Raw genomic sequence first — 24,829 nt, 5'->3', positions numbered from 1 at the left:
TCATCTCATTGGCAACTACTCTTTGAAAACTTGCTCCCAATGTGATACTGTGAGAGCCCACAAAACAACCTCTTTTGGGCAGAAAGCCAATTCAATTCCCATTTTTCCTTCCCTTCATCCTGTCCCCCATCCCTCTTAGAGATCCATTTTCTAACCAAAAACCAGAGTCCAAAGGAGAGGACCCCACCATCCAAAAAGCTTCTCAAGTGAAGGGCACAGCCTGGCACATCAGGCCCTCCCAGCCTCACCAGAGGCTTTTCAACTAAAACTACTTGTAGTGAAATGATGAACGTTAGCATTTAAATAAAGCTAACTTGATCCCAAAGATTAACAGGCACTGGTAGAGCTCAGAGGTTGGGAACAGTTCTTAGCTGCATGGCAGTGTGACATCGATGTCATCTTGGCAGCATCTTACAGGAGGAGGTGAAAGCCACACCACGCACATGATGGTATATTTTCAGAACTCAACACTCAAATGGCACAAGACTGAGGAACTGACACAGATGAACCTAAACAACACAAACAGAACCCAATCCTGCGGGCAACAATCCAGACACCACCGTGCTTGTCTTCTGCACTGGGCTGGAGAATGTGTTCACTGGACCCTGCACTGTGTCAGAAGCCCTGAAATCAGGGCTGTGTGGGAAGAGCAAACAGACCCAAAAGGGCCTGTTGATGGCCTACCTGATGAGAGACTCAAGGATGGCAGGGCTGGGACCCTTCTGGAACTCCAGCTCCTTGTAGTGTAACGCCTTGGCGTATGCACGGCACTTGGCCGCTCGCTCGCCCAAGAGGACTATGCCATTGTCATCTCTGAGTGGCAGCGGGCCCTGCCAGGAAGATGAGACCAGAGCATCAGAAAGATGGCAGATGAGGCTTAGGACTAACTGGGGCGCTGCCGCACCAGCTGGCTCTCTGCCACATTCAATACGCAGGATGGGAAAGGACGGCCTCACCTTGTCGCTGTGCTCCATGAATTCTGCCAAGTTGAGCAGGGTTTGTGTGACTTCAGCAATGTCCTGGGATGTGAGGGCCAGCTCGATGCTTCTGATCAGCTCATCCTGCTGGTCTTCATTCAGTTCGGACCAGCAAGACACAAACGCTGCATTAAAAAGGTCCCTGCAGGGAGAGAAAAGGCATCAGAAAATCTGCTACCAGCTTAGCTGCTTGTGGCGCCCCTGACGGCAGGTAGCACGCGCAGCGTGTCGGGCGGGGCATGAGGGTGATGCGTGTGCACAGGGAATGGGTGAGGAATATTTCTCCTCTTCAGAGACATTTCTTGATTATCATCATGGTGAATCAATAGAGTCTATGGGTTGTGATCTTCAAAGGAAATTCACAGAATCGTCAAGGGCCTAGAGGGAGCTCAGGGCTAGACTGTCAATCCCCAAATTCCGAGGATCAGGAAATGAGACACAGCATCTGCTATTTTCAAAAACAGGCAGAACTCTTGGGTGATTCCAAGCAGAATTACAGCCAGAACCAAGGAACCTGAGGTATCAGAATTAAAATCCAAGCCCACAGGATCCAGGAGGGTTACAAAGCCTCTGTCCAAAGACAGGCACAGCTCCTTAGGAGGCCTTAGCAACTATGAGATTTCATCTCAAAGACTGAACTATTTAAAATTGATCCCACACCCCCAGGTTGGCACTGAATTCCTGCTTCCTCCATTATCCTTTAATCCTATCAGACTTGGGGCAGGGAGGTGGTGTGCAGGAAGTACTTCCAAAGCCTTAGACTTTTTTCTGCAGTCACTGTGATTACCTATATCCCTTCCTGGCAACCAAGAAGAAATCAAAGAGGGACAGTCTGGGCAACTCTCAAGGACTTTGACTCAAAATGATTTTGAATTCTGCCGGGGATGGGGGTGGTAGGGGAACCAAATGAAAACATTCAGCTGAAAAATGAAGTCGGGAGACCGATGGACACTAGGCAAGGGAAAGAAGTTTTCCTGACTCAAAGGTCTATTATGGGGGCAGCTAGGTGGCACAGTGGATAAAGCACCAGCCCTGGATTTGGGAGGACCCGAGTTCAAATCCGACCTCAGACACTTGACACTTATTAGCTGTGTGACCCTGGGCAAGTCACTTAACCCTCACTGCGCCCCCCCCCCCCCAAAGGTCTATTATAGGAGCTAGGCCCGATGTGCTGAGAAGATACTGCGAGCAGCAAAGCAGTATGGTACTTGAGCTGCATCTGAAAAGCCCACATGATAGGCCCAGAGGATCCTCAGAAACACAGAAAGAAGAAACAAAGTCAATGTTCAGTAGCAGAGAACCTATCCCTACTCCCTGGAAATGTGGCTAGCTATGGGTCTCAAAGTCAGCAGTCTCAGCAGCCACTGATAATCGGGCAATGCTGGCCCCACTGAATCCGGGTGCGATGCCACTGCTCCACGCCCTGGGGCTAATGGGAGGGGCTTAATTGCTGCCCTGCCCAATGGCAGGAACAAAGCCTCTGACTCCCATCCTTGTGGGGGACTCAGAAATGCTCCTCTTCTTGCCACTGACTTATTTCCACCATGAAAACAAAGCCTCTGGAATTTCAAGTACAAGCTCCGAGTCCAAAGGGAGCATGGTTCCCGATGGTCAAGGCTTCAGGAGCCTTTTGGGCTTGGTCCCTGACTGTCTCCGAGGCAGGAAGTGCCCCTTCCATGCCTGCCTTACCTTGCCATTGGGTTGTAGGCCTGAGCCAGGGCCCAGCAGGAACGAAGGGATGGAGACGAGGAGTCCTTCAGCAACTCTAAGCTCAGCCGTCTTAGCCACTCCAGCCAGTCATCCTTGGAAACCCTCCTGGCTGCTCCCCAGGCCTAGAATGTCACAGCCAGAGGCAGGAAGTTGTTAACATCAAATCTGCCTTTATTTATTTCATGATGATTTCTCTCCTAGATTTGGAAAGCTACACTTTCTGCAATTAAACAGCCTCTGGGCATAACTACAAAATAGTAATATAATTAATTCAAATTCAAGAGAGGCAGTAATTGACTGCAATGTACCAAAATATAGTAAAAGTTAACTTTAAAAGGTTCCTCTATATGAAACATCATGAAAGTCAACAGGCTCTGACTAGTGGACAGGGAAGCCCCAAAACAAGTATCGTCCAGTGAGAACACTCCAACGAGTTTTCTGCAGACAGAATTTGGAAAGGGTCATCTGAAGAATCCAGGCTGATTGATCTATTGCTGGGAAATCAACAGACAGTGAGCACACAGCTCACAAGCCTGAGCCAGCACAGGCAGGAGCCAAAGAGCTGCTGGGGTCCTTGTCCCCAGCTTCCATCCTCCCTGCTAAGTGAAAGGCAGCTACAAGGTGACCTGGCCTCCACCAGCCAAGCAGAGGCCCTTGTCATTGTTTATGTAACTCTCACCACATTGGGGGGGAAGCCTAGATTTATTTTATTAAAAACTATTTTTTAACATTTATTTTGTTTCAAATTCTTTCCCTCCCTCTACCTCTTCCCCGCCTATTGAAAAAAAATGATACCCATTATACATATGAAATCATGTAAAATATATTTCCACATTAGCCATGTTGGGGGGGGGGGGCAGGGGAGCAAGAAAAATAAAGTGAAGAACATGATGCTTCAATATATCCTCAGAGTTCATCCATTCTCTCTCCAGAGGTAGATAGCATTTTTTATCCTAAGTCTACATTGGGGCATGGGGGGGTACACTTGACCCAATATTCTTTTTCCCTGTACCAAGGTGGCAGTTGCTTTAAAATCTCTACACATAGGACAACAAACTAGAGACACCAGGAACCAGGCAAACTGAGTGATAGGGACACTGCCTAGCAGCCAAAGGGGCTTTGAGCCATCTCTGAAGTGGGACAGCCAATGGCTTGGATGGAAGGAGGTAAATGCCTTGGGCTGGATGGGCATCTTGGACCATGCCCATGCTCTGCTCTACTCTATCAGGGTGTATACCCGGTGAGGCTGGTAGCTTGCACCCCATCCAAAACTCCCTGCTTAGCAGTACAGGAAGGCACCTGAGAAACTTTTGCCTTAGGTCCCTTTTACATCTTTTATATTAAGTCATGTCAAGGCTGGGTGAAATGGGCAAGGAAGAGACATGGGTGACCCTCAAGCTGAGCATGGCCACATGTGCCAAGCCAGAGAAGCCGTATAACTGGCACAGGTGACCTTTCCCCAGCTTGCAGATTAGAGCTGCCACCATATAAGTAACTCAGGCAGCATGGGTGGATGAAAGAAGAGCCACAGTGTGGGGTGGGGGGTGAACCACCATCAGTGAAAGGGGCTGTGACTAATGCAAGGTGCTGCACTCAACAACTGGGGACGTTCACACAATAAACATGGTATTACAATGGGGTTCACCAACAATTCTTCCTTTGAAATCGCCTGTAAATCTAGGTCAAGTCAAGGGCTTTAAAGGAAAGAACAGTGGTCTGAGAGTCAGCCAAGCTGAGTATGAGCAGCAAGGAGACCTTGGTGAGTCCTTTCCATGTTTTCAGCCTCTGTTTCCTCCTCTGTAAATCTGGTCTTGGGGACTTCTGAGGTCCTCTTGGGCTCTAAAGAGCAGTCAGCCAGGTCTGGCCCTCACTCGAGGGCTAGGCCAACATCTGATTCTATTCATTTGAAAAACCAGAATGGCATTTGCCACAAAGTGTTCCCTTTCACGGCTCTGATGGTGGGCATGTTATTCAAACATCAATCTTTTCACACTTGCCAATCTCCCCCCTTTCAAATGAAAAGGCTTATAGTTCCAAACTGGGAAAAAAGCCAGACCGTACGGCTACCACCCAGACTTTTAATTCCCCAGCTGGGCCTCGGGGCAGTTTCCAGCACTGCTAGTCCCAGACAGCACCAGGTTTCTCTGGCCCATGTTGTGGCTCTCTGAAACTCTGTCTACGTACCCACCTTCTGCAGGTTAATGGTGCTAACGTGCAGCTTCTTCATGGGCCCAGTCTCCACGGGTCCACTGGCTAAGGCGTCCCCCTGGTTGCTCTTCATCATCCGATGCTGATAAATTAAAGGATCTTCTTCTTCATCAGCTAGTGTGTAGCCCTGTAACCAGAGATGTCCAGAGACAGCTGGTAATGTAGCTAGACTTTCCTAGAACATCAACAATCCTTTAACTCAGATGGGTCGCTTTCCACTTCCTTCCCCTCTCAGGAACATTCTGCTCAGTTTACAAGGGGCTAGTCTAGTCCAGTGAAAAGCTTGAATTCTGCACAAATAGAGCCACCCATGGGTATTCTTCATTCCTTCCTTTATCTGACAAGCAAGGATTAGGCGCCTATTATGTCTTGGGCACTGGGGATACAAAGACAAAAAGGGAAATGACCCTGTCCTCAAATGGCTTATATTCTATGGGATGGAGGTGCATGAAACAACATGCATATCAATAAAGAAATATGAAATGTATCCAAAATAAGTGCCAGGGGAAAGGGTACTCGCCAGCCACGCCAATCGAGACACACTGTTAAAGAGAGAGGAAGGAAGAACTGGAAAATGATGGAAGGGGTCAAAGGGAGAGAGCTGGCTATGTTTGCTCCATGTAGTACCTCCAGCCAAGACCCTAAAAAAACATGACTAAGAGGGGACGCAGATGAGCTTACCTTGACAATCCTACAGATGAGCATGTCATAGCGTTGATGGTTGATTCTGTGTCTCACCAGGACTTTATTCACCATTGGGATAAAAATCTGGTACTACAACAGAAGGAGGAAAAGTTCAGAAAACACAACTAAGTTATCCTAACTGTAGCTGGTTCTATTAATCATATCTGTGAGATTTGGCAGGGGGTGGGGGGAAATCCCTAAATAGGAACAAAAGAGCTAAAAGAAAAAACCATCCCAGTTTTTATTGGCTCACGTTTGAAGGCTGACTGATACAGAGGGGAAAGATCACAGGAATGTATTTCTTGCCTAACCCTGTGAAAGCCAGTGTCCCCAAGTTGGGGGACTCAGCTTGGAAGTCACCAGTCGTGCCTTCCCAGGACCCCTTCCTTACCTTCTTCCCCAGCTGGAAGACAAGTGAAGACAAAGTGTCCATGGCTGTGGAACGAAGCTCTGGGCTCAGGTCCAGTGTCCGTACTATGGGGTGGATGATGCGGGACGCATAGTCGGTGAAGTCCAGGGATTCGGTCAAGCGATCGACGGTCTCCAAGGCTGCCCTACAATCAATCAGAAGAAGTGCCTAAGGGGATGGGCTTGCTCCTCACCTCGGGCATCATGGGGGAAATGGACTTAAGCCTGGATTGAAAGGGAGAGTTCAGACTTGAATGAATGTGGGACACTGTACTCCTACACAACAGAGATGGAGGTAGCCCGAGAACTGAGGAGAAACCAAAAGCTTCATCCAGTGACTGTCAGAGCCGGAGGGCAGCTGCTTACTTGCGAGCCGGTAAGGGGGCATCGGGGGCATCAAAGAGCTTCACAATCGGAGGCAAGAGCAGATGCAGGTAGTCATCCAGGTTGGCCCCAAACAGCTGGATTGCATTCAACAACTGGGAGAGGGAAACAAAAACTGTCACTGTACAAGCCTCAGTGAGCTAAGCTGACAGCAGGAGATGGTGGTGATGGATGTGCCCACAACCTGTTATAGATGACTCTGAACCAGCTCAAGAGGCTTTTCTGATTCATGACGCTCCTGAGATGAATGCCCTACTGGGCTTTCTGAGCACATGCCACCAGGCAGAGAGAAAGGACGGCTCAACAGGGGAGACACCAATCTCCTGGCCACGGACAACCCTCCTGCACCCCCAGAGACTCTCCCTGGCTGTGGCCATTTCGGGGAAGCAGCCCAACATGGAAGGAGATTTTTGCTCCCTGGCACCAGCCCCTTTACTACAGTCACATGTAGGTCTCTAGGAACCTAACCAAAGCCCCAAGCTACCATTGTAGTATTCTTCCCTCATGGAGAAATTTCCTCCATTGAAACAAATCAACTGTGCCTGCAGAGACCCTTGAGAGGTGAAGAGCCTTGCCAGGGTCACGCAGCCAGGACCTCTGCCCTAGGCCTTCCTGGCACCACCACCGTGGCCCATGGAGAAGGCTTTCAAGGGAACTGGGTGCCTTGGCACGACTCCCGAGGGCCTCCTCTGTGACCCCTGGGCCGCTCACCTTGATGGAGACGGTGCGTCCAGGGCTGCTGTCGTGCATGAAGAGCCGCAGCATGTGAGGAATCAGCTGGGGCAAGTAGAGCTTGAACTCTCCCCCAAGAGCAACCACAATCTGCTCAATAAGGAGGATAATTGTACTCTGGATGGAGCTGTTCATGACCCAGAACTCCTAGAGGAACGCACAGAGACAGGGCTGTTAAAGCTACCTCTGACTGAATCATAAGCGCAAAGCCCCCCCCTTTCAGCTGCGGGGGGCTGAGCAAGAGGGCCTTTTCTGTTCTGTTCTGTAGAAGGGATGTGTGCGCGCACAGGCCAGAGAAAAGTTCCCTCCCTCACAATCACAGAAAGGCTAAGAGCTTTAGCTAATTGGTTGTGAAGCTAATGGAACAAGGGCCAGACATCTATGGAGAGAGGGCTTTCTGAGGTGATTAGCAGAGCAATGAGGGGTTGAAAGGAGAAGGTGGTAACAGCAGAAGACAGTTTCTGTGGGTCAAGTGGGCAAAAAAAAAAAGGTCTCTTAAAGAATGGTGGGCAGGGGCAGCCAAGTGACGCAGTGTATAGAGCACCAGCCCCGGATTCAGAAGGTCCTGAGTTCAAGTCTGGCCTCAGACACTTGACACTTACTAGCTGTGTGACCCCTAGGCAAGTCACTTAACCCCAATTGCCTCACAAAAAAAAAAAAAAAAAGAATGGTGGGCAAAAAGAAACATGAAACTGGTGGTGCATAAGGAAGCAGCAGAGAGAGGTGCAGAACATCACTTAGTGGCACCCCTAGTTTCTATTATTATTTTTCTTTTTTTTTTTTTAGTGAGGCAATTGGGGTTAAGTGACTTGCCCAGGGTCACACAGCTAGTAAGTGTTAAATGTCTGAGGCCGGATTTGAACTCAGGTACTCCTGACTCCAGGGCTGGTGCTCTATCCACTGCACCACCTAGCTACCCCACCCCTAGTTTCTAAGCAGGATTGCACTGGGGTTATCTGAGGAAGGCAGCAGCCCAACACTCTCCACCAAGCCTCCCTACCCAAGCCTCCCTATGAGGAGATGCAATGATGGAGGCAATACTGCTGTCTGCTAATCAAGACAAAGCAGATGGCAAGACAATCCTCCTGGGCCTGGAATAATTGAGGGTTGGCTGTAAACAAAAGCCCTTCGAGCAGCTTGTATGAAAGGCACTACGGATATTAAGTTCTTACGAAGAGATCAGAAATGAAGAAGGTTTTTAACCAAGTCAGACGGCCCCAGTCTTCTCTCCATTTACAAAAAAGGCTGTGGGGAGAAAGGGGTTTACAGGGCAGGACCCACCAGTGATTTCACAGCCACTATGACTTGGCTGGATAACGTTTTACTACTGCCCCAAATAGAGAATGTCCATGGGCCCCGGGGCTCCTCTGCCCAGAGACACCAGGCCAGCTGCCGCCGCCACCAGATGCTGGCTGGATGACTATGCACAAAGAAGCCCTCTTTTCTCTGTCCAGGGGGAGCTCATTAAATGCTGCGGATCCGGGATCACAAGAATGGGGTTCCCGTTGTACATGCGCCACCCTGGATGACATTTTGCAGGTATAGGCCCCAGCCCCCAAAGCGTCTAAGCTTTGGGTGAATAAATCAGTCAGAGGTGACATCAGCTGCCTCTGCAGAGGCCCAAGAAAGCCCCACTTTTCTGATATTACCCACCAGGCTCCTCAGAGTTGCAGAGAAGTGCTCCTTGTGTGAGAGAGAGCCTCTGTGAAGGCCCTGGGGCAGGGGGAGCCACACCACTCTCAATTATTTCTACCTGCAAGAGTTATGATTGGTGCTGAGCCTAGGGAGTTGACATCAGCAACTTTCCTTTTAGCCTTGAAGCTCCTTCTGTGCCAACTACATAGAGATGTGGTCTTGGAGGCAAGAAAACCATCTTCTGGGGTTTTCCGGGCTGACCAGCTCCCAAGGCTTCCTTCCCCATAGAGATGTTTAGATTATACAGTAAAAGAGAGGGGAAGGAAGACTTCCTGCCACTCTGCACACTGTGAATGGAGCCCAAGTCAATGACAGTCACCCTGGCAGAGTTTCCTACATGTGGCAACAGTTTCCTACAGGCTACAGACCATGCCAACAACCAGCAAGCTGGCAAAGCATCCTCTGCTCATCCGCCATCACTTCCATTTCTGAAAGGGGAGGGCTCAAACATATACCTCCGCCTCCTCTGCACTTCACAAGCCCTGGTCTCTGGCATGGCTCGGAGATGCTCCACTCTACTGGCCCACATTCAAGCCCAGTTTTACAGTGTAAGGGCTGCCGGCTCTACCGGGTGTATCCTTTCCTTGCTGGTGGCTACTTGACCCACAGATTTCAATCCCCAACCCTGGAGGCCAGGGACAAAGTCACCCTTCTAAACCTAGCTGGACGTGCTTTAGATCAACCATAGGAAGCTTTTCTGTTCCAGTGGGTCACGGGCTCTGCCGTTGTGGCCAAAGGGGAAGGGAAGGCTTTACTCACTCTCATGAGGGTGACAATCTCGTCCATGTAAGGTCTGATGTGGCTCCTCACGAAGGACACCAGCATTCCCAGCTGCTGGAACAGAAACTGAAAAGGAGATTCGACATTAGTACCCAACCCATGACTGATCCCCAGAGACAATTGCCTGGAACAACTTAAAACTGGGGAGGGGAGGGCGAGGCTTTGGGGAACCACAAAAACTTGTTTGGTTCACTCAACACTAATTAGCCATCACTCTAATTTGGTAACGAGACAGCTCTGGATGATCTGGAGGCTGTTTATTTATGGCAAACTTTGCTTTAATATTCCAGGAAAAACGTCTTCCCTGCTTAAGCAATTGTTATTGTGAACATTATCAACATGTCTGGAAGTTTGGGATCCTCTTTTAAAGGAAAAAACCTAATTAATTTATGTCTGCTTCCAGAGAGAACACACAACAAGCCAAATTTGGGGAGGAAGGAAAAAAGGGAGCTTCACTTCAGCTGGTGATGTCCCCCTCCCCTCAGGATCATGCAAACAGCAGGGCTGAGGAGGGTGATGAGGAAGACAAGGGTGGCTGGTGACAGAGCCTAAAAAGCACTAAACTAGCAGACCTGGCCTCTGGGCCAGGCTCCACCACCTTCTGCTACTGGGATCTCTGGCAGGAGCCCTCACATTTATAAAATGGAAATAACTCCCAGGGAGTGCTCTAAGGAGCAAATGAGATCCTATGTGTATTAGGGCTTGGAGAACCACGAACGGTGCTCCCAGCCTGCCTTTCAAGCCCTTCGGAGCCGTGTTCTCATAGCAGCTTCATTAATTCATTGCCATGACCAATTCCCAGATCAATGGAAAGAGAGTCTAAGGGTCAAAGCATATCATCACATTCCAGAGTCAGATACAAGTTGTTGGGGATGTGTGGGATTCTACCTGAGAGTGAAGGTGTTAAGTCTACCTGGAGTGGCAGCTGGCACGCTCTTGGCTGCCTCTGGATGCCTCTTCCCCAAAGCCCTGACCACTGGCCCTTAGTGAGGTGCCAAAGCAGGGAGGCATTTTCAGGTTAGAATAGAGCTGGGAGAAAGCAAGAAGGCTTCCTAAACACACAGTAGGATACACAACTGTCCTGGGAACATTAACCTATTGGATTCAACTTGAAAAGGGAAGATCTAGGCCAGTAAGATGACAAACAGGACCGGCCTCGAGAACCAAACCAGAGCCTCTTCAGGCAGTAGGGCAAACCCCCGGGGCTGTCGGAGCCACAGAGCAGGACTGGGCAAAGCCGGAATGAATGGAGGGAGACAAAACCCCAGCAGGAGCCAGAGGGGACAACAGCTGACAGGAAAAGAGGTGCCAGGGAGACAGACGTTCCCTTGCTTACTTACTTCCCGGATGGCACCATCGCAGACCCGGATCACATTGAGGAATGTGGGCATGACCTGGGGCAGGAACTGGACACACTTGAGCCCCAGGGACTTGAAGATGAAGGTGATGGCCTGAACAACCATGGTATGATGGTGAGAGAGGGACTGGTCTCGGAAGATCCTCATCAGTGCCACCATCGACACGGCTGGGTAGAATTCATCGAGGGGCAGGTTGCCCATGTTCACCAGCATTTCACTAGTACTGTAGTCAGCTGGGAAAAGCCAAAAAGGCAGGCATCTAAATACAGTGACTCAGGGGAGGGTGGGTAGGCCTGGGCGAGCTGTTCTTTCTCACACCTTTCTTCCCTTCTAACATCATGAAGAATACAGCAATGTGCTAAGAACCACCATCAGCATGGGAAGAGGGCCCTTCCTCCATTGCCCAAACAACAAGACCCCCAAAGTCTGCTTATAACGGTATGCATCTGACTTCACTTCTTATGGCTATTGTCAGCATCTTAGCAGCTGAAGCAACCAATAAAAATAACTACTTTCCCAAATGAAAGTAATTGAAATTTAGTGGATTCATTTAAACAAACGTCTGTTCAACAGCTGCTTGGCCCTCAAACCCCTGGGGAATTTGGCTGAGTTAATAGAAAATTATACCTGACCAGAAAAATCAGGATCTTAAGGAGAAGGCCTGTGATTTAACAGGGGCCTGAGAGGAATCAAGACTCAAGCTGGCAGGAAGATGAGGGATTGGGGACAGATGTAGGCAAGAGTAGATCCTGAGCTTTCTCTTCCCAGTGACTTGGATCTGCCACGGAGCCAAGAGCATGAGATCACTGACTAAAGCGTCTTTCTGGGCCAGAGAAAGGAATGGGAGATTGAATCTCTTCAACCTAAGTTAAGAGGTAAAGGCTTGTTTCACTGGTGAGGAAGGGGTCCCTGGAGTGGCTGTCAGAGGCAAGGACAAATATCGCCCACTGTGGGGACAAAAATACCCTTGCGAAAGGCAGTGAAGGCTAATGGATCTAGTACTTAGTGGAAATAAAAGAGCGCTGGGTCTGGGTGTATTACTGGCTTTCTGAGAAATCCAGGGCCAAATCTATCTTTCAAAACAGGGAACAAATTCTGAACTCTACCTCCTAGGAGTGTTGTGGGAATGAATTATATCAAGGAAACGCTGGAGAAGATGCCAACATCTCTCTCCCTCCCATAACTGCTCTGAGAATTAAGAACAAACAGCTTATGAATCTCCGAGCTCTAGAAAAGAGCCTAGAGGAAGTGCGGTCTTCTCCCCCTCCCCCTCCCCCCATCAGACTAGAAGCTCGAGAGGCCTGGAATTGTTTCTTTGCTCTCCCCTTCTACCTCCCCGAGGGCCTCGCAGAGAACAAGCCCTCAATAGCTAGTTGTTTGATGAATGAATGCATACACTGGCTCGCCAGAACACAGCAAACTTCATACTGACTAGCAGGTGGAACTGACTTTTCCTTCAAAAATAGCTAAATGCCCTAATACTGTTGAGGGCTACACGACACACTGCCCAAGCTTTAGAGTTCAGGGACCAGCAGGCTTAACTCTCCCTTCCACTTACAGGAATCCTGGCTGGATTTGGACTCAGATAAGCTGACGGCAGAAGCATCCCGAGACTGGTCGATCATGCCGATGTTCACTTTGTGCTTGTAGGGATCCAAAGCACCCAAAAGCCCCAACACGCGGATAGCCTGAGTGAGGAAGGGGAAAAGTAAACTAGCCCCCAGCCTGCTGCTGCCACAGACAAACCACTGCCCTCACGTTCTTTCCAGGTGCCCTGCCAGTGAAGTCCTTTCTTAGGCAGAGAGGCATTGGCACTGGACCTGGAGTCAGGAAACCCTGGGTTTTCAGAGGCTTACCAGCTGTGAGACCGCCTAAGCCTCAGGGTCACAGCTAGAGCGCTTGCCTCCCAGAGTGGCTGTGAGGATATATGTCCAGTGCTTTACAAACCTAAGTGCTGTTGCTATCATCATTCTGAGGAGCAGCTAGCTACATGCAATCGCAGCATGATGTTATGGGAAACACTGGATGGGAGGAGGGAGAGATGAGAGACCCAGGGAGAGTCACAACCTCTCTGAACTTCAGTTTCCTTATCTAGTGAATGAAGGGGTTGGACCAGATGACCTCTAGGCCCTGATCTGTTCTCAATCTAGGCTCCTGTGATCACAGAAAGGCAGCAAATGCTGCAGATTTCCTCCTCTCTTCCTTCTCCACGAAGAGCCAAGAAGCTTCCTACCTCCCTTCGGGTGCCCTGGTTCTGCTCAGTCTTCAGAAAGTTCAGCAGCACCTCCAGCAGGGTCGGGTATTTCCTGTAGGGCTCCACCACGTAGCCGGTGCTGGCCACCAGCTGCCCCAGGGTCCACAGTGCTACCTGGACCAGAAGCAAAAACCAACAAGTCAAGTCTTTGGAGAACCAAGGGAACAGAGTGGCTTTTACTAAACCAGGAAGTGGGTCCCCTAAGTCCAGGCAAGTTAAAAAGCTGGTTAACCACAAACAAGGAAAAAGCATGCTGGACTTTTCTCTCACTGCTGCCATTAAAAAACTTTTGTTGCAGGACCTGAAATCTGCTTCCACAACCTTAAAAACAAGGGAAGAAGGGCAGCTAGGTGGCACAGTGGATAAAGCCCCGGCCCTGGTTTCAGGAGGACCTGAGTTCAAATCCAGCCTCAGACACTTGACACTTACTAGTTGTGTGACCCTGGGCAAGTCACTTAACCCTCATTGCCCTGCAAAAAACACACCACACAAACAAACGAGGGAAGATAAGAAAGAACTCTAAATTCAAGGAGAAAGCAGACTGTGGCTAAAGCAGATCCAGAAAGGAAAGGTTCTAAGGGTGATTCCAACATCAGGTAGCCAGGAATGAAGGAAGGCTGGGCACAGGCCAATCACCATGTATCTATTCAGTAGCTACTGCGTGCCAAGCAGGGTGCTGGCACCAAGGATATGAAGCCCCAAACGAGCTGGCCCCTCCTCTCAAAGGGCTTCCCCAACATGGCACCAACCAACAGGTCCCAGAGCACGGTGAGCATGAAGCCCACTCAACCTGGAGGTGGATCCTGTCCCAAATGTAGCCACCCCTAGAAGAGCCATAGTCCTCCCTGGGGCCCCAAACCACTTTCTGGACAGCTCTAGCCAGCCCTCCTCTATAAGACAAGCCTTCAAATATTTGAAAACCAAATACCTAAGTGTTCCCTTCTCTAAGCCCCAGAACTCCAGTGTGCCAAGAGGAAGAAAAGGGGACATTGGGGCAGGAGAGCCATCTTTCCAGATGTGACTTCCTCAGGACTCTCACTCTGGTAGCTGAGGAAGGGTCGAGCTGTCCAGCTAGCTGCCCTCTCATCCTATCTGTGGTCTGCTGAGTCAGTGTGGAGGAGAGCCTGGGGACGGACTGTGGTCTCCCTAGAGAGTGTCCTCTGGACAGACCAGATGGGCTGACATTAGAGACTGAGAGGAGGTGTAGACAACACTGCTTGGGCTGTGACCTGGGGCTTCTAACATTCATTAAATATAGAGAAAGCGGCACTGGGAAGGTCATCTTGATTGAACCCAAAGGGAACCAATTCAACAAGCATTTATTAATGGCCTAACATTTGCAAGTCCCTGGGAATAAAGACCAAAAGAATAAGAGTCCCTGCCCTCAGGACCTTGTGCACTACAGGGAAAACTTAAGCTGGAAAGACAAAGGTATGTATGTGCATGCTTATCTAAGGAAGGGCAGCCTGCTAGGGATACAGAGTGGGGATTCCAAGCTTAGGAAGGAGTGCCTGCTAGGCCAGGAGGGGGAAATGGGAGGGCTGAAGCCAGTGAACCTAGAACACAGGCTGCATGAAGGGGAGTGATGGGGAGGGAAGGAACTCAGCCTTCATCAAGCACCTCCTATGTGCAGGGCACTATGCCAAGAACTTTCCAAATATGATCCCATGGGATCCTCACAATGCTCCTGGCAGTCAGGGGCTATCATTATCTTCCCACTTTGCAGGGTCGCAGCTAGGGAGGGGGCAGGCCCAGAGCTCCAGGGGACACTGTGGCACCTCCTAGACACCAAACCCCAGAGGCCATTGGGAGCCCTGTGGAGTTTCCTCAGTATGTTTGTATTTGTTTGTCTATGTTGTCTCTTCCACTAGAATGTTTCCCTCTTTGTGCTTGTATCTCTCACATCAGCAGCTGCCTGACCCAGAGGAGGTGTGTACTGACCGTAGGGGAACTGATGAGGTCACAAAGAAAGGGAGACACTGTTTAAAAAGGCCTGTCCTCAGGCCGCCCATCAACGCTGGTCCCAGGGCCTTATCCCTTCCCTTCCCCATGGGGCCAAAGAACAGAAGTACTGGCCTGTCTCTTGGCAAGCAGAGAGGAGTCCTGCAGCATGTCCATAATGATGATAAAGAGCTCATCGACCCATTTCCGCATTTCCAGGCCACTCACCTGCAGGGAGAGAGAGAGGAGGGAGGGGGCTTCCATCAAAGTCCTGTACACATTGACAACAGGAGCAGGCTTGGAGACGTGCTTCCACACCCTCAGAGAAGGAACCCTGCTCTTCCACCGGGTAGAAGAAGCACGGCACCCTTACCTGGGCCAGTTCTCCTATGGTAGCTAAGACATTATTGATCACCCCAGGGTTTGGGTCAGGGTCCGGATCTTTCAGCTTCAGAATTAAAGCCTAGGGGAGACAGGAGAAAAGGCAGGCTGATTACTATCCACCCAAGAGAACATCTTCCTCATATCCATTTATACTTGAAAGCCACTTCCTAAAAGACCAACCCAATTGTGTCGACTTTTTTCATGGCTTCCTAGGAGCGTCTATCTGGAACATGGACCTTCTGAACCTAAGTGAGAGCTGAGGGTAATAGGATGTGACAATATTGGCCCTCTTTCTTATAAGTTATATTTGGATGGTAACTTGCATAGATTTAAGTGTTATGAAATAGTCCGTGCCATTTGAACAGACTCAAGGCACAAATTTAGTAACTATTTCTGGCCCTGCTCCCCCCATGTCTTGGGGTTTGGTGGACTTGAGTATTATTCTATTTGAGGACCAAAATCCATTTCCTGTTGGGGAAACTCCATCTACCAATGCGTGGCCCTTAGACAGTGGCCTGGGGCACTATGCCCTGTCTGAGGTCACATAGCCAGTGTGTGTGTATTTCTGGTTGGTTGGTTGTTTTGTTTTCTGTGGGGCAAGGAGAGTCAAGTGTGTGTGTGTGTGTGTGTGTGTGTGTGTGCATTTCTGACCTGAACCTTGCCCCCTTGATCGTGACAGCAGAGATTAGACAGCTCACTACCATTCAACACTGACTGAAATCAATTCCCCCATAGTGGGCATGAACCACATCAGCACAAACAAGCAAGCTTCCACAGCAAGACACAGGCAAGCACTGCCCAGGTCTCCTCTACCTTCAGAATGGGCTCCATGTAGGGACGAATGAGCCGGGGGGCATTGGAAACCAAGTGCCCCAGCATCCGGGCGCTCTGCTCTTTGATTCTTCCAACTCCGCTGTGTTCTAGCTCAGTCAAAATCTGAAGGAAAGGATGGCGTTTTGTTATGACAAAGGACATTCTAGAAAGGCATTCCTCAGAGAGATAGCAGGGGCAAACAGGATTCAGACAGGGGTACCAAAGGTCATCGGAAACCTTTAGAGCGGCCTCTAACTAGCTGGGACGGGGAGAGAAACCTGCCTGACACCTCCTCTTCCATAGCCATTTGTTCCCAAAGGGCGGTCTAATGTCACTGAACTTTGACTGCTGGACAAGTAGCCACAGCAGGGGTGGGCAATGCTCTGCAACAATGAGGAATGGAGGACTCTCTTGGAGGAGAGGCTACAACAAGACTGCCATCTGAAAAGGATGGGCGCTGCCCAGCAAATGGCTCACTGGGTCCGAGCTCGGGCACTCTGGAAAGAAGCCTGCCTAACCCTTTTGATCACACCTAGAGATTCAAAATGTGGCTGCAAAAATCAGGAGGGTTTTCTTGGCCTATCACGCACGGGGGCAAAAGCAGATGTAAATCAGAAACCATCTGGAGTGGTGTCCATTTAAACATCACAAAGTAAAGGCTGATTCACTCCCACAACCCTCTGGGTGGTTGCTCTGGAAGCCAAGCCTCTGTAGCAATGAGAAAGAGCACTGGCAGCTCCCCAGGAGAGGAGGCCAGCTATCTGTAGGCGATGCCTAAAGGTTCAGTGTCTGTGCATAAATGGAAGGATACTGACTCAATGGACTAGGCTGCTCCTTGTCCTGTTTCACAGGTAATGGCAGCAAAAGGAAGAGGGTGACTGCTGGTGGCAGACACACTAGGTGGAGTAGGGAGAAGAGGTGACATGGAGGAAAAAGAAGATGCATTAAGCTGAAAGGGCCCCCACCAGGGTGGGCCATCACATGGCCACCCCCCCCCCCCATTTTACAGAGCAGGGAAGTGAAGCCCCCGCAGTCAAGTGACCTGACCAAAGTCAGACAGGTAGCAAGTCCTGAGGCCTGGATGGAAGCCCATGTCTTCCGACAGCCCATCCTGCATTCTCCCCACAGCGTCCTTCTATCCTCAGGAGCTCTTGGGGACACAACCGGGGATCCCTGGGCTCATCACTGTACAATCTGGGATTCTGAGCAATAATTCTCTGAGGTACAGAGAAAAAGTCAAATGGTGCCCGCTCTGCACAGTGTACTGAAACAGGGCAATGCTTATCACAGCTGGCCCAAAGATGGCTCAAAATTTGTATCCCTTAAGTTAGGCCCTTCGAGGAATAAAGTTCAGGGCGCTAGAAAACTGGCCTGCCTCCATTCTCTAGCCTGAGCTATGGAAGGCACTGCTTTAGCAATGTACCATGCCACTTCTTCCAGGAAGCCTGCCTATCTTCCCAGTCACACGTGCCTCTGTGCCTTCTTCCAGGCACATCTACCTGGATTTACAGTTGCTACTTAGACCAGCTGGTCGCCTTCTCCAAGGAGAGGGTAAGCTCTGAGAGGGCAAGGACTGCAGGGTTTTTTACTGTCTATCTCTAGCACCTACAAAAGAGCTCAATGGCAAACTTTTAAAAAAACCTGAAATCAGCTGTTCTCAATGGGGCTGTTAGCGTAACACAACGTGCTCATTAAGCCAGCTCATTTTAAACTAAACCCTCGAAGCAACAGAGAGGCAGGAATTTATAGGACATCTTATGTGCCGCTTTAGAGTCAGGAAGACCAGTACCCAAATCCAGGCTGCAACACGCACAGGCTGTGTAATCCAGGATAATCTGGGGCCTGTTTCTTCCTATGAAAAGTGGGGGAGCAGTAGTACCTCCTGTGCAACGCTACAGGGAGTTCCCAATGGCATTAGACATGTAGTTTTGTAAACTACTAAAGAGTTCTTCCCCTGCTTTTGAAGCCCATCACAAGCTGCCTCCGGGCCATCTGCTCACCTTCTTACCCCTTCCTGCCCTCCAGCAACCCTGGCCCCTGGCTCCAAGCACTTCCTCTGGCTGTCCCCCATGCCGGGAATGCTGCCCCATCTCATCTTTCCCTGCCAGCCTCCTTTGAGAAGCCTTTGCTGATCCTCTTAACGCCAGTGCCATCTCATGGCCGAGCAGCTCCAATTTCTCTTGTGAGCACAGAGCTGTTTGCACGTAATTTCTCCTTTCAGACTGGGAGCTCCTGGGGAGCAGGGGCTCCCTTTTGTCTTTTTGTGTAAGCCCTGTGCCTAGCACAATGCCTGGATACAGTAGGTCCACAATAAATGCAAGCTGACTGATTTCTGTGACCTTGTTTTTAAAAAAATATTGATAGCCATATTGCGATAGAACTGGTTTCCTTTGTAATTCTCTGTATTGTATACATTTCAAAACATCCTTCTGAGATGGGGTCCAGAGCCTTTGCCAGACAGCCAATGAGGTTAAGAACTGCTAAAAGTGGGGGAGCTAGGTAGTGCAGTGGATAAAGCACTGGCCCTGGATTCAGGAATACCTGAGTTCAAATCCAGCCTCAGACACTTGACACTTACTAGCTGTGTGACCCTGGGCAAGTCACTTAACCCCCATAGCCCTGCCAAAAAAAAAAAAAAAAGATGTTGAATTTACTTTGAGGCAGCTAGATGGTGCAGTGGATAGAGCACTGGCCCTGGATTCAGGAGTACCTGAGTTCAAATCTGGCCTCAGACACTTGACACTTACTAGCTGTGTGACCCTGGGCAAGTCGCTTAACCACAATTGCCTCACTAAAAAAAAAAAAAAAAAAAAAAAAAAAAGAACTGCTAAAAGCCAGGTATAAGTGTCAGCTCTTAGAACCCTTAATAAGGGCAATTAATCAAAGCATCATTGAAACAAACCACTGGGTTGCAGGCCTAGCTTACTAGGTGACTCCTCCCTGATTGGAGAGTGCCCTCCAACAAAGCAGGTCTCAGCCCATCCTTGCTTGTCCTAATCCCCTAAATCACAAAAAGGTTAAACCACTTTCCAGTCAAGCAGGTTCGGTACTTTTTTAAAAGCTCTCTCACGCTTCCCTGATGGGCTGCGGACCCTGAGTCCTATCCTTCCCCTCTGCCAGCTTTGACGGCCAGGCCCTTTACCTGAATGAGCATCTTCCTCAGGAAAGGCATGACAAAGGCAGGGTTCATGCTGCTGAGGCGGCCCACGGTGCAGATGGCCAGCTCCCGGATCTCAAACACCTGGTCATTCAGGGCCACAAACAGGGCCTGCAGGTTCTCCGCCTGGGCCAAGTGAGCATCAAAGCGCTCATCCAGGGAGGCCAAGACACAGTAACGGATGTCAGGGTCTAGAAGGGCAAGGAAGAAGGAGCTTGATCACATGTCCCTCTACTCAATCCCGCCTCTTTCAAGTCAGTAAATTCCACAGACACTTAGTAAGTGCTAACTAAATGTCAGGTACTGAGGATACAAAAACGAAAAACTTACAAAACAGTTCCTGCCTTCAAGGAGCTTCCCATCTGCTGGGGGGACACATTATGTACAGAGATCAGTTTATACAAAGTAATGTCAGGAACGAGGAAGCATTAAGAACTGGGATAAAGAAAGACTTGCTTAAAAGGTAACAAGTGGAAAAAAAAAAAATAAGGTAATAAGTGGGCCAAACCTTGAAGGACTCTTAGAGGCAGGAGTGAGGAAGACATTCCAGGTGTGAGAGACAGCCTGGGCAAAGGCTTGGAGAGGAGAGATGGCACACTGAGTTTGGGGAACAGCAAGCAGAGCAGTTTGGTTGGAGCGTAAGGCATGAAGAGGTAGGATGTGGTTCAGGCTGGACAGGGAGCTGGACAGAGAAAGGCTTTCAATGACAGACCAGAGTTTGCTGCCTGACCTGGGAGCAGGAGGGAGTTACTGAAGAGGGCAGTGAGTAGGCCAGTGACCTGGGCAGAACTCTCTCATGTGTTATTTAAAATTCTAAATGTGGTTCTAATTTACAACCCAGCGGAGGATGACTCCAGGAGTCCGAGAGGAAGCAGAAGGCCAAGCAGCAGGCTATTGCAATCATTCAGGTGACAGGCAGTGAAGGCCTGAATGAGGCTCCTGGGGAGGTAAGGAAAGGACACAGAGGGGAGAAGTATTCTGGAGGCAGAATCCACAAGACTTAGTAGCTGACTGGACCTGGGCCATCGATGGGGAAGAAAGGAGAGTCAAAGAGCCACTTACAAATCCAAGTGACCTGAAGGATGGGGTTGACCTCAACCTCAGCTACCCAGGCTTGAAGCCCCGTGAGCCCCTCCAGTATCTTTCTAAATCCAGTGCCTATTACCACCAGCCCAGCTAAGAAAGCTCCTGATAGCCTTCTCTCATTTGGCCCTATGGATTCTCTTCTGCCAGATGAAATAAAAGGGAATGTAATGAAATCAAAGACAGATTGACTTTAAGCACAAAGGACAACCCAGCCAGGACTGGCTGGAGCTGCCAAGTTCAAAACCTCTGGAAAGAATTATTATTTCACCTTCAAGGATGGATAGAGGCAATTTCTTCCCTTAGGAGAGAAGACTCTGGCCTACTTAAGAGCAACACTGCATTTCTAAAGAGCAATTCCATCTTTTTCTCTACAAGGCCAATAGCCATGAAGTTGGAGAGAAGAACAATGACAGCCATAGAAAGCTTTCATTATGTCAGTTATAAAAGCACAGGTGCAGAGAATATTATGAAATGCAAAATGGATGATTTTGATTACATTAAATTAAAAAGGTTTTGTACAAACAGAAGCAATGCAGCCAAAATTAGAAAGGAGGCAGAAAGCTGGGAAACAATTTTTATAGCCAATACTTCTGATAAAGGCCTCATTTCTAAAATATATCAGGAACTAAATCAAATTTATAAGAATCCAAGTCATGTCAGGGCAGCTAGATGGTGCAGTAGATAGAGCACCAGCCCTGGAGTCAGGAGTACCTGAGTTCAAATCCGGCCTCAGACACTTAACACTTAATAGCTGTGTGACCCTGGGCAAGTCACTTAACCCCAATTACCTCACTTAAAGAAAAAAAAAAGAAAAAAAAGAATCCAATTCATTCCCCAATTGAGAAATGGTCAAAGGATATTAACAGGCAGTTTTCTGATGAAGAAATCAAAACTATCTATTGCCATATGAAAAAATGCTCTAAATCACTATTGATTAGAGAGATGCAAATTAAAACAACTCTGAGGTACCACCTGACAATTATCGGATTGGCTAATATGACAAAAGGAAAATAATGTTGGAGAAGCTGTGGAAAAATTGGAACACTAATGCTTTGTTGGTGGAGCTGTGAACTGATCCAACCATTCTGGAGAGCAATTTGGAATTATGCCCACAGAGCTATAAAGCTGTGCATACCCTTTGACCCAGCAATAACACTATTAGGTCTTTTTCCCAAAGAGATCATAAAAAAGGGAAAAGGACCCACATGTACAAAAATATTTAGAGCTGGTCTTTTTGTGGTGGCCAGGAATTGGAAATTGAGGAGTTATCTATCAATTGGGGAATGGCTGAACAAGTTGTGGTATATGAATGTAATGGAATACTACTGTACTGTAAGAAACAATGAGCAGGCAGACTTAAGAGAAACCTGAAAGGACTTTCATGAACTGATGATGAGTGATGAGCAGAACCAGGAGAACATTGTACACAGTATCACCAACATCATGTGTTTATCAACTGTGATAGACTTGATTCTTCTCAGCAATACAATGGTCCAAGATAGTTCCAAAGGACTCATGATGGAAAATGCCTTCCAAATCCAGAAAAAAAAAAAGAACTGTGAAATATGGATGCACATTGAACCCTACTGTTTCTTTTGTTTTTGGTGCTGTTGTTGTTCTTTGAGGTTTTTCCTTTTTGCTCTGATTCTTCTTTCACAGCATGACTAATGCAGAAATATGTTTAATGTGATTGTACATATATAACCTATATCAGATTACTTGCTGTCTTGGGGAGGGAGGGAAAAAAATTTGAAACTAGAAATCTTATAAAAACAAATTTTGAAAACTATCTCTACATGTAACTGGAAAATAATAAAATACTTTTATAAAAAAATAAATAATAAAAGCATGGCACTAGAAGAGACCTTAGCAAGCATTTAGTGCAACAGTCTCATTGTTACAAAGGATAACAAAGGATGTTATCCTACAGAGGTTGAGTGATGTGCCCCTGGTCACATAAGTCAAAGCAGAACTGGGACCCAATTCGAGATCTTGACTCAAAATTCAGGGCACTTTGGCAGTCTGAATTGCTGAGTAGTCAAAGAATGCAGATTGGCTTGATTTAAAAGTTTCTCTATGTGTAAGCATAACAACACGTGTATCAGGATGACAGGAGGATGAACAGGAGGAGATAGACAGTAAACTCTTGGAAGGCAGGGACTAGATTGATAGCACCTCACACAGAACAAAGGGCAAGCAGCTCCTTAAAGTCCTGGAAATGCTCCTAGGTTCTTAAAGGCACAGCTTCTTCCCCACTCCAAACTCCCATTCTGCAATTAAACTTTACCTGGGTCTGTTATTCCAACCACGAGCAATTTGCTGAGCACATCGGCCACAACCTGCACCGCCGTCTGGCTGACCACGTGAGCGTGGCCGCTGATGAGGTGGATGGAAGGCGTGAGCAGGCGGGAGCAGGTGCGGGCCGCCTCCATGCGGATCTCCTTGTGCTCGCTGTTCAGAAAATGATCGGCACAATGGCGGACAAACTGGGTCAGAGAGTGGCCTGGGCGCACAGAGGGAGGGAAAACGGCAGACGCTGGTTGGCATTTCAACCCCCCTGCAGCTGGCTGGCTGGACCTCTCACTTGGCAGCAGTTTTCAAGAAGACAGAGGTCATACCCTCCCCAGGCTCCACCTCTTGGCTTGCATCATGTCCCAGCTAAAACCCTCCCTACTTTCTCTAGGAACCATCGTTCCCCCCCCCCCCCCTTAATGCTAGAGTTCTCCTCGTCATTATGGACTATATTTAACCTGGATGTAAGCTTGTCCACATATAAGTGGTTTACATGCTGTCTTTCCTATCAGACTGTGGACAGGTCAGAGAATGTTTTTTTGCCCTTTCTTGTGTCCCCAGTGCCTAGCAGTGTCTGGCACATAGCAGGCACTTAACAAATGTTTAGTGACTGACAATTCTCTTTCTAGGAGGGGAAAACTAAATGTGGCTTTGGTCTGAGTGGACAGGCTGGCATGTAAGAAGAGAAAGGAAGGATGGGAAACAATTCCCCGCCCCCAGCACCCTCCAATTAAATGAGTTCAGTTCAGCTCTGCTTGCTCTGTATTTTCCCAGGTAGGGTGATCAAAAACTTTGGGATCCTTTGAGGATACCAAATACCCCCAAACTATACAAGCCTGGGAGTCCAGCAAGGTGAGCTGGGCAGGGATAGTAAGGGAGCCCCAGAAAGATGGCTTGAGCACAAGCTGCTTCTCAGGGAGCCGTGAGCCATGCCCAGCCACCCAGAGCCCACGTTTCACGAGCCTGCTTGCTTGTCCTGAAACATCTCCCTGGTGCATTGCAAGGGCTCATCAGAGCCCTGGGATGTCATTATTTGATGGTCAATAAAGCCTAAAGAATCCCCAACTCTCAGTAACCAGCAGCCTCCAGAAGGGGAAGTGCCCAAGGTACTGTCCCTGCTGGCAGATAAACCTCACAGAGCCACTGGACTGAAGTACCGTTAAACAGGCAGCTCTGTGGGCAAGCTGCCATGGGGCATCATCACAGCTTCTTATCCTGTCACATGCTGCTCCACAGCAATGCCCAACCGAGACATTTGGCATGGGGAAACAAAAAAAACCTTAGGAATATGTGCATAGGGTACAGGAAAAAGCTTTCGCAACCTCAATGATCTTCAGTTATGCCTCTGGCAACACCCCCTAATTTCATACTCTTAAAGCTCAATCAGCTACAAAACATAAAGCTCAGTTCCTCCCCAAAGCTTCAGCACAGCCTGTATTCTGACCTGTGGCTCCCAGTCCCGCTGTCGGCTTTAGTCTCTTACCTTCAAATTCAAAGCTACCGAGGGTGCGGAGGGCAAGGGTGATGCTGCCCACATCACTGGCCTCTGGGAGGCTGGTGAGGCTGGGGGAGGCCAGCTGGTGGGCCAGGCCCTTGGGCATCCCTGGGTGCCGGAGGGGTTTGTGCATGAGGACGAGGGACAGCATCTTGAGCAGGCCGTCCTGGATGTCTTTCTTCAGCTGTGGGATCTGCCGGCTCAGGTCATAGAGCACAGCGGTCAGGGCAGGGCTGAGGAGAGAAGGTGGGGACTGGGCTGGGCCAGAGCTGGGGATGCAGCTCCACAGCCTGCCCTTCCCTGGTCACTGCCACTGCCCTTCCTTCAGGCGGGGTAGATTCTCCCTGGACTCTTGGTCTGGGTTTAGAAAGCACCACCCAGGGGCAGCTAGGTGGCACAGTGGATCAAGCACTAGCCCTGGATTCAGGAGGACCTGAGTTCAAATCCGGCCTTAGACACTTGACACTTACT

At 49.0% G+C, this 24,829-nt stretch overlaps 1 protein-coding gene across 2 annotated transcripts in view; it reads right to left on the bottom strand.

Annotated features, from left to right (window-relative positions):
• MTOR (mechanistic target of rapamycin kinase) overlaps positions 1-24,829 on the bottom strand; it is a 113,081-nt gene that overhangs the window by 75,263 nt on the left and 12,989 nt on the right. For both annotated transcript variants that reach the window (XM_043992307.1, XM_043992308.1), the window contains exons 11-28: positions 24,347-24,591; positions 22,859-23,074; positions 19,471-19,676; positions 16,329-16,451; positions 15,505-15,594; positions 15,267-15,359; positions 13,170-13,304; positions 12,495-12,624; positions 10,919-11,169; positions 9,558-9,644; positions 7,083-7,250; positions 6,354-6,466; positions 5,971-6,133; positions 5,577-5,669; positions 4,876-5,022; positions 2,667-2,809; positions 957-1,119; positions 685-830 (exon numbers count right to left, since the gene is read on the bottom strand). In XM_043992307.1, coding sequence (XP_043848242.1) covers positions 685-830; positions 957-1,119; positions 2,667-2,809; positions 4,876-5,022; positions 5,577-5,669; positions 5,971-6,133; positions 6,354-6,466; positions 7,083-7,250; positions 9,558-9,644; positions 10,919-11,169; positions 12,495-12,624; positions 13,170-13,304; positions 15,267-15,359; positions 15,505-15,594; positions 16,329-16,451; positions 19,471-19,676; positions 22,859-23,074; positions 24,347-24,591 — 2,712 coding nt within the window. The remainder of the gene's footprint in view (positions 1-684; positions 831-956; positions 1,120-2,666; positions 2,810-4,875; positions 5,023-5,576; positions 5,670-5,970; positions 6,134-6,353; positions 6,467-7,082; positions 7,251-9,557; positions 9,645-10,918; positions 11,170-12,494; positions 12,625-13,169; positions 13,305-15,266; positions 15,360-15,504; positions 15,595-16,328; positions 16,452-19,470; positions 19,677-22,858; positions 23,075-24,346; positions 24,592-24,829) is intronic.

Source organism: Dromiciops gliroides, chromosome 3 (genome assembly GCF_019393635.1).
Source record: "Dromiciops gliroides isolate mDroGli1 chromosome 3, mDroGli1.pri, whole genome shotgun sequence".
Lineage (NCBI taxonomy): Eukaryota > Metazoa > Chordata > Mammalia > Microbiotheria > Microbiotheriidae > Dromiciops > Dromiciops gliroides.
The sequence above is the reverse complement of the archived record's forward strand: the minus strand, read 5'-3'. Positions and strand labels throughout refer to the sequence as shown.